The 8,607-nt window shown below is 53.8% G+C and overlaps 1 protein-coding gene across 1 annotated transcript; it reads left to right on the top strand.

Moving 5' to 3' along the window:
• Positions 555–4,827, top strand: CCDC42 (coiled-coil domain containing 42). Its single transcript, XM_021415225.1, has 7 exons — positions 555–1,299; positions 1,617–1,722; positions 1,846–1,950; positions 2,443–2,640; positions 3,337–3,546; positions 3,925–4,083; positions 4,525–4,827. Exons 1-7 carry the CDS (start codon positions 1,211–1,213, stop codon positions 4,594–4,596), a joined length of 939 nt encoding a protein of 312 aa, XP_021270900.1. The 5' UTR covers positions 555–1,210; the 3' UTR covers positions 4,597–4,827.

Raw genomic sequence — 8,607 nt, forward strand, 5'->3', positions numbered from 1 at the left:
AATGAAATACTGTGGAGGCAAAAGCAGAGGGGCAGCCCCGGTGGTAGATGTGCCTTGGGAGCAGGAAGGCAGCTGATGTCACCGCCTGCTCCCCGGAGCCTGCCTATCACTTGTATGACAGCGTCGTGTAACGGGGAATTCTCAGCGAGACTGGGAAGCCAGCCAGTGTTTCCCCTTGGAAACGCCTGTCTCCAATTATTCGTGGTAATGAACTTCAACTAATCCCAGCGCCCAGCGGCCACCTCAGGCTGCTCTGCTCTCCCCCAAATGATTGCACTCCCCCAGCAGCCCAGCTGTATTCTGCCTGACCCGATGGGATGAGAACAGCCCAGTGCTGTCCACAGGGAAGTCACCTGTGGCTGATTTTAACCTCCATAATAAAAGCCAAGCACGTTCCTGGCTTTGCCTTGGTCAGTTGTTTCTAAGTGAAGCATCTCTCACGTAACTAATGGTCCCCACCTGCACATACATCTTCCTGCTGCTTAAAGCAGACAGAGCAGGCTGCTTTTCCCTGCCTTACTGGTTCATAATGAGCACGGGGTGATGTTTGCCTGGAATTAATTTCCCTGATACAAGTTGGGGTTGTAACCGAAATGGAGACTTCTCCCTGCAGACTCTCCCCACCAAGGCAGGGGCATTTCACGTGCAGTACCCCACATGTGGCTCTTGCACGTTAGGGCTGAGGAAGGCAGAGGTTGCCCTTGGCAAACATAGAGGGTGAAAAGGTCTCGTGGAAGGAGCAGACCTGGAGGTCACTGCCATCTGTAGGTGGGGGACCCTCAGGAGTAGGCGGCCATCGCGAGGCACCATTCCAAGCCCACGGGGCAGCAGAGCCCTTCTGGCAGCCCAGGGCACTGCAGGGGGCTGGGTACAGCTTGGGCTGCAGAGAGGACAGAGCCCACATGCACTCTGCAGTTCCTTCCATGGGGATGTGGGTTATCACACTGCTTTGGTCACCGCATAACTGCCCCAGTGTCTTCCAACTGCCCTGGAACCTGTTCCATGCCAACCGACCATCAACAGCCAGCAGCAACAGGCACCACCAGGGCATGGAATGCCCTAAGAAAGCCGAAGCAGGAGGCTCCCAGGGCTCGTATCCTTCCTGAGCGTGTCCCCAACGCACTGCAGAGCCCCTGGGCTTACAGGGCAGCTCCAGGGGTGACGGGGCAGCAGCTGCACCAGGAGAACCTGAGCTCTCTGAGCTGAGCTGATGGCTGAAGCAATGGCCACCATGGACAACGAGGACCTGTCAGGCTACATCAGCATGCAGTACAGGAAGAATCTCCTGCCCTTGCTCAAGTAGGGAGCTCCTCCACTCTCTTCATCTGCTTCTGTTTCCTGCACCCCTGCTCTCCCCCCTTATCTCCCCCACTCATCTTATCTCCTTACCTCCACCACTTCAGCCTCTCCTTGCACCTCCCTTCCCCGGCCCTGAACCCCCACTCGCTGTCTCCATGGGATCCCCTCTGGAGAGCAATCCACCCTGGTCCTGGGAGACTCGTGCTGTTGGACCAGCTCTGAGACAGGTCCTGGGTGGGGTGATGGGGCAGGGCAAGCCAACACCCTGCCAAGGTGCTGAGCCCAGCCAGTCACCCTACTGAATGCTTCTGCGGCAGGAAACTCAAACTGACCGAGGAGGACTCTCTGTCTCCATTTATTCGCCTCCAAGAGAAGAAGAAAGAAGCCCAACAGATGCAAAAGGTTCTGGAGATGAAGGAAGAGGTGAGAAAGGTGGAAGGGTCCTGGTCACAGCTGGGGTGGCTCGTGGCTTTTTGGAGGGCGGTGGTACATCTGTGGCTGGCTGTGGGAGTGGGCAGCCGTACTGTGTCCCCTCTGTGCTGCCAGGCCTTCAGGGTGAGGATGGAGGACATCACCAGCCGGTGGAAGGAGCTCCGGGCCAAGGAAGATGAGCTGAAGGCTCACATGAAGAAATCTCAGAGGACCCTAAAGGTAGAGCTGCCCCTCCTCAGTCCACCCAACACCACCCCGAGATGCACGGCCTCCTCCTCCCTTCCCTTGGAAGAAGGCCTGCGGGCACCCCACTCTGCCCGAATCTCCCTTAAGCCTAGAGCTCTGAGGGCAGCTCAGGGCTTTGTGCCACAGACATGGAAAGCCCTGGCAAGGCCTGCACAGGTGGCAGCTCATCCTGCACCACTGTGACCTTCAGAGGGCCCCCCAGGAGGGGCTCACACCGTCCCCCCTGTTAACATCCAGGGACCAATAGCAGTAGGTCTGAAAAGCGAAGTGCCATCCCAGGGGCTTGTCTCCAAGACCAGAGTGTTGGTGCTAGTGAGGTGGCCCCAATAAACAGGGAAGAGAATGTGTGCCCTGGGAAAGGTAACTCCTTACAGCACTGCTGCGTGACTCAGCTCCTTCTTCTCTTGCTTTCCTTTCCCTGTGTGCATATATACGTGTGTGCCTTGATGGGGGAAACACCACCAGGAAAATGATAAGATGCGAATCCAAGCTCTAAAGAAGGCTGGCAAAGAAAGGGAGATGAAGAAGCAGAAGGAGAGCGAGCTCTTGAGAGCTAAGGAGGAACTGGAAGCCCTGAAAAATAAGCACCAGAAACTCAGCAACAGAGTGCAGAACTACTCCATCTTTGGAACATACCTGGAGGATGTGGTGAATATCTCACAGGTGAGTGTGGCAGACAGCTCATGGCCTCAGGGAGGGCCTTAGGTGGACATTAAACTTCAGGAAGATAAGATACATCCAGGAAAATCGTAGAATTTGGTCAAACCCTGAGAGCTCAGATGGGATGGGAAGAGGTTCCCTGTAACCAGGGAGAACCAAGGGGAACAGAGTCAAAGGAAAAGAACCAGAGAAGGAGGGGAAGGCTTGGGAAAACTAAACAAAAACTGTTAAAAGAGGAAAAGGCACAGGGATAAGTGAAATGGGGAACACTATGAGTCGCTGTTTCATGTCACATTGATGGTGTGGGAGGAGTGAAATGCTGTCTAGGGATGGGAATCCAGGCTGTATCCTTTCAAGGAAGCCTGGGCGTCATTCCATGCGTCACTCATTCTCCTGGGATCTCAGCTGGCTCCCTCCCAGGTCCAGGTAGCTCAGCGCGGGCAAGTGCATTTGTGCTTTGTTTTATCGGAGCGCTGCTCCTCTGGAGAAGAGGTGCAATGTCTCACCTTGCTTATGGCAGCTCTGGGAACAGCCCAATGGGAAGTTATCAGGGATGGGGCATAGCTCACCACTTAGCTTGGCTGGCAGTCCATCAAAGACACAAGACTTTCCAGCTGGGGCAGGCGCTGCCCCGCTCATGAACAGCGCAAGACTTACCATTATGAGGGGAGGGGAATTACTAACCCCACTGTGCTGCAGTTTGAGGAGATCCCGGAAATCATTCGTCACTACAAGAAGCTAGTGAGGATGCGCAAGGCCCTGCTGCAAGCAGAACGAGGGCTCAGGGAGGCACAACAGCAAGCCAAGGAACTCACCCAGTATGCTGAAGATGAGAGCCTGCAGTACAACAGCGACCAGGATCAGCTTGAACTACGTTCTCACCAGGCTCATAGGGATATTCTCACCTGGGTGAGGAAAGATGGGGCAGCGGGGGAAGATCTCCCAGACCTGGCTGAGTTGAGTCCCATCAGGCAGAGCTGGAGAGTGGGAGGGTGGCAATGGGATTCACAGATCCCAGAGAGCACAAATGGGACGAGACCCACCAGAGTGAGGGCTGCAGGAGCCAGCAGTGAGAGGGAGAAGCTCCTGGGGCAAGGAGCAACTGCGGTGGTATCTGGATCAGCTTATACCATGCCAAGCTGGGCCACCGCCAGCAAGCACGTGGTCTTCCCAGCAAACCAAACAACTGTGGAAATTAAGGTCTCCAAGTCAGGGTCTCCAGTGCTGAAGCAGCATCTTTGCTGGGTCATGTCTACACGCAGCTCTTCTCTTCTTCTCTCCTCTCAGGAGTCTCGGTGGGCTGATGTGCAGAAAACAGCTGCCAAGAAAACTCTGGAACTGGGGACCATCAAGATGGCCATCCTCGGCCTCTTCCAGCACGTGAAAAATCAGATGGAAACAAGCCTGAACGTTCCAGTGGATGACAGCTACACACAACTGAACATGGTAGGACCAAGCCAGACCCCTCCTCCCTGCCCAGAAAGAGGAGCAGTAATGACCCTCAGCTGCCCAAAGGGAGGGGAGAGCCTAGGGAAAGTAAGATGCTCAGCAGATACCTATCTACCTTTTCACCTGGGCCCTCCCTTGGAGAGAAGACATCAGGAAAACCTGAGTGTGAGCCCCTGCTGACCTGGCAGGTCGGGGCAGGGTGAGCAGGTCAACCTATGGCCAAGGCCTGGCTCCATTTACCCCTGCCCTGAACTCAGACTTGCCCACTTAAGACCATTCTGGTGACACAGATCCACCAAGGCCTTATCCTCCAGTTTGATCCATGAAACCTGTATTCCTAATGGGCCAATAAGCCCTGCCACGCCTCCTGTTCCCATCCCTACTGCAAGACACATTCCCCAGCACTCTGAGCTCTACCACCTCTCTTCCCTACCCTAGATTCAGCATTTTATCCAAGACCTCATGGACATCTCAATGGAGGTGAAAAGAAAGGGCATACGGAGCCATTAGCAAGCAGCTATGCCCACGGGACTGTGAGGAAGATGCCAACTTGACCTGGTCTTCCAGTAAAGGCCCAGCAGGGTGGGAAGGGCGAGAGAAGGACAGAGAGCCCCACAGATGTTGTAGGCTCCACCGTAGGTTGTGTCAGTGAAGTTTCATACTTTTCTTGCCCTTCTCTCCTGCACTGTCGCTGACACCTTTTCATATAATTAAAAAAAAACAATGTGTTTTAAGATGTATCCATTTCTTGGGGTGGTTAGAACCACTGGATCACCTCCATCCCACTGCTTCATCCAAGAGGTGCCTTCTCTGGCCAATGGGATGCTGGTTGCAGGATACAGCACCCCAGGGATACAGGCTCAGGTAGGGATTCATGTTCACTCCTGGACCTACCGCTCAGTTTAAGCTCTGAGATACTCAACAGGAACATCACAAAGGAGGGGGGGACTGTGCTTCCAGAGAGCTTCAGAGATTTTCCACCATCATCACACTCAGTGCATATGGGGACGTGGATTTCTCCACACAGCCATGCACCGTGTAACCAAACTCATCCCCCTGCTACTGATAGGAAAAGTGTGGAGGGTGTTGACAGGTGAAGGATGAACCAACTGAAGGAATCGCAGCAAGCATTTGCTTGTTCATTGTGAGTCCTAACATGATAAATACAGAACCAGAGGACTACATTCGCACTGTGGATTTCAGGCTACTCAGCAGCAGAACATCACCCTGTGCAGCGTCCTCGGTGTGATGCTGATGCAGAAGAAAACACAGCAGTGAAAAACTCAGTTGCAGAGGCAAGGGCAGTAATTGCTCCTCAGCTACCATATGTGAAAAGAGTGCTCATTTCTTTCCAACATTTCTTGACGTGTAAATGCTGTGTGGGCCAAGACAGGCCCCGTGTTCTTCTGAATAGATCACCAGAGCAGTGGGAGGTGAGTGGCACTCTGCATTCCAGCTGGCAAGGAAAAGTAAAAGATGTTGCAACTTTATGCAGCCACCGTGTGCCCACACTTTAATGATTTCATTATGTTCCTGCTGTAAAATGGGGATTATGACTGTCAAGGAGGAGCAAGAGTGGGCTGCTCCTTGAGGGAACTGAGGCAGGAGGACACCCTCACCTGTAGGAGGGTGCCCCATAGTACACCAGCAGCAGCAGGAGAGGCTCATGGCTGAGGTCCAGTGATGGCCAGGCTAGTCTGCAGCGATGAGGCAGGTCCAAGCTCAAGGCAGAAAGTCCAGTTGGCAAGTTAAGATGAGAATCAGGTATAAGGCCATGCTTTGCTGCAAGGCAAAGGCCAAGAGCAAGGACCTGAAAGTAAATGCAGCTCTGAAGGAAGGCAGGAAAGCTCCAGTGAGGGCTGTACATAGCACCTTCTCACACCACACCTGTTTTTCCAGCAGTCCGACCCCAGGTTGTGCATGGCTGGCCTTGAGCACAGGCAGCTGAGGTGGGAGGTGGGGAAGGGGGGGCAGAGCCCAAGGATGTGCTGGGAGCCCTGGTGTTGATGCCTCCTGGCAATGGGCTGGTAGCATCACCATGCTGACGTTTGCAAAGTCCAGCTATTCCTTGTGGCTGGAGCACAGGTGCATGTCCTACTGAAGTCACCACGACGCCAGCACTGCGGGCTGGGCTGCGTTCTGCTCAGTGAGCGGGTGTATGTGTACACAGTCCTTGCTCCAAGGACTGCAAGGTGCAAGGAGTGAGATGCCCATACTGGGAGCAGAAGCAGCTCAGGGGGCCCATGGCCCACCCACCCCATCCATCAGGGGTGGATGACAGAGGAGGAGGTTGGTTTCTTACCCACTGGGCAAGCCTTGAGTACAGAGCACTCAAGGCCAGTGAGAATCACTTTCTCAAAGGGAAGCAAACCTATTCCTATTTTTTTGCATGGGGCGATTGCCCCCAGGCTGAGTCTCATGGTTCTCTGCTGGAAACTCCTTGGGCAGCAGCTCTCCATGCCAGGGCAGGGGCTGGGAGCCCTTGCCCCATGGCGTCTTCCCATCTTGCACTGCCTTTCTTCCTGGCCTCCCTTGCTCTTCAGTGAGACCAAACACTGGCAGCAGAAGGGAAAGGGAAAAACAAGCAGGAGAGCGCATCTTGCTGAGGTCCTCCGGGGCACCAGAGGTTGGTAAATGTCTTGCAGAGGCACTGGTGACAATAGCAAACGCTGCTGAAAAAGTCAACTCATGACTCATCCCAGCAGAGATGAGGTTGTGTGTTTGTGTCCTTGCATCTCCTCTCAGCAGGGATACATCCAGAGGGACCAGGAGCATTTATACCCACCCTGAGAGGTGACTCAGCTGGCCTCTCTTCTTCCACCCATGGCTACCCCCTCACCATCTTCAACACCTCTGACCGGTGGCAGCTGTTGGAGGCTAATGGGAGCGAATGGGAAGGGGTTGGTTGTGCTCAGGGAAATGGGGGCTGCAACTCTGAGTCTGCCACTCTGCACGAGGTAGTCATGGAAAGACCCTGGAAAGACACAAGGTCAGGCTGTCCGCTGCAAACAGGCTACTGGAGAGAGAAACCAGCACCTGTGCATCTCCAGCTGTGGCACAGCAGGGAAAGGAGTTATTCCCAGAGCACTGCCAGGTGGCTTTGGTGTGAGCAGGGCAGGGGGACGAAGCTGAGCCTAATGCCAACCACGCTGCTGTAAGGACAGGGGGGGTGACACAAGAGGTGCAGTCCCTGAGTGCATCCCAGGTGGGAAAGCATGACAACAAGGTGTTTCCCTGAGCATCACAGAGACTGCAATACTGCCTACGGCCCCGTCCGCCGTGCTGTGCTGGGTGAAGCAAAGGCAACGTGATTCACACTGCTGTGGGAAATGGAAGCGAAAACTAAAATTATGTAATCAGGTGTCAGGGTTTGAGCTCGGTGATGCTGCGTATAATAAACCATTTGTGTGTGTGTGTTATAGCCTGTCTTTTCCTTGAGGAGTTGCAGGGTTTGGGTTTGTTTGCATTGTGTTGTTTGATTTTGAATGTCGGGGTGTTGGGTTTTTTTGTAAGATTTCTTTCTCTTGGCACAGAGATGATTTAAGCATTGGCTAAATCCACAGACTGTTGATAGGAAATCCCCAGCACATTGAAATGTTGTTATTGGTTTAATCTGGACTCCGCTAACATTTCCTCTGGAGCAGCCTGCTGTTCCATCAGTGTGGGCAGGAGCTGGAAATGCAGGTCCCTGCTGCTCCAGCCCCACCACTGACAGTGGGATTTCCACTGGAGAGACTTGTGCCCCAGAGCAGTCAGGTGTGCCTGGTGCCATTGCACACGCAAGCAATGGGACGGGCTCCAGCACGGAGGGAAGGAGGGTCACCCCATGGTGCTGTCACCTGGAGACATGCTTCTCCCCTCTTAGGTGCTCTGTGAGGACCTAGGAGGACAACTCCATGCTAGCACCAACTGCTGTCCTCAGTAGTGACTTCAGAAAACATTGTTGGCTTGTTAACCCCATAATTAGCACTTACCCAGGACTTGGCATGCCAAGCACCATCGGATGCCAGATGGCAGACACAGGAGTCATTAGACTCAAATTAGAGCATTGTTTCTGCATATGTAGTTTCTATTCAAGAGGGAATGTGGGCGCCAGAGCTGCCTGGTCCCTTTTCAGTAGTCACTGGCGTAAAAACACATCGTATCTGTGAGTGACTGTGAGCTTCCCTGGTCCTACACATCTGCATGAAGCCTGTCCTGCTTCTCTGCTCCCAGACTGCCTCTCTCACTCCTCCTTGTCATGGCCACCGTGAGGTGCTTATGAACCCACAGAGGGAGTCTCCTGCCTTCCCAAAGGCTTTTAAGCCTGATCAGGAAATGAAATGTTAGGTCATCAGCCAGAAAGAGAAGGGTGAGGCATCTCAACCGTTTTGTCTGTACTCCTGCAACACCAGGGGACCCCAAAATGCAGCCTGGCTTTAGGGGACTTTGTACCTGTTCCATTCCAACCGCCCTGCTGTGACACCGCCTGACACACCTCTGCAAAGGTCCCAAGCAGGAGAAGGCGTTTACAAACGAAGC

This window comes from Numida meleagris, chromosome 17, assembly GCF_002078875.1.
Source record: "Numida meleagris isolate 19003 breed g44 Domestic line chromosome 17, NumMel1.0, whole genome shotgun sequence".
Taxonomy (NCBI): Eukaryota; Metazoa; Chordata; class Aves; order Galliformes; family Numididae; genus Numida; species Numida meleagris.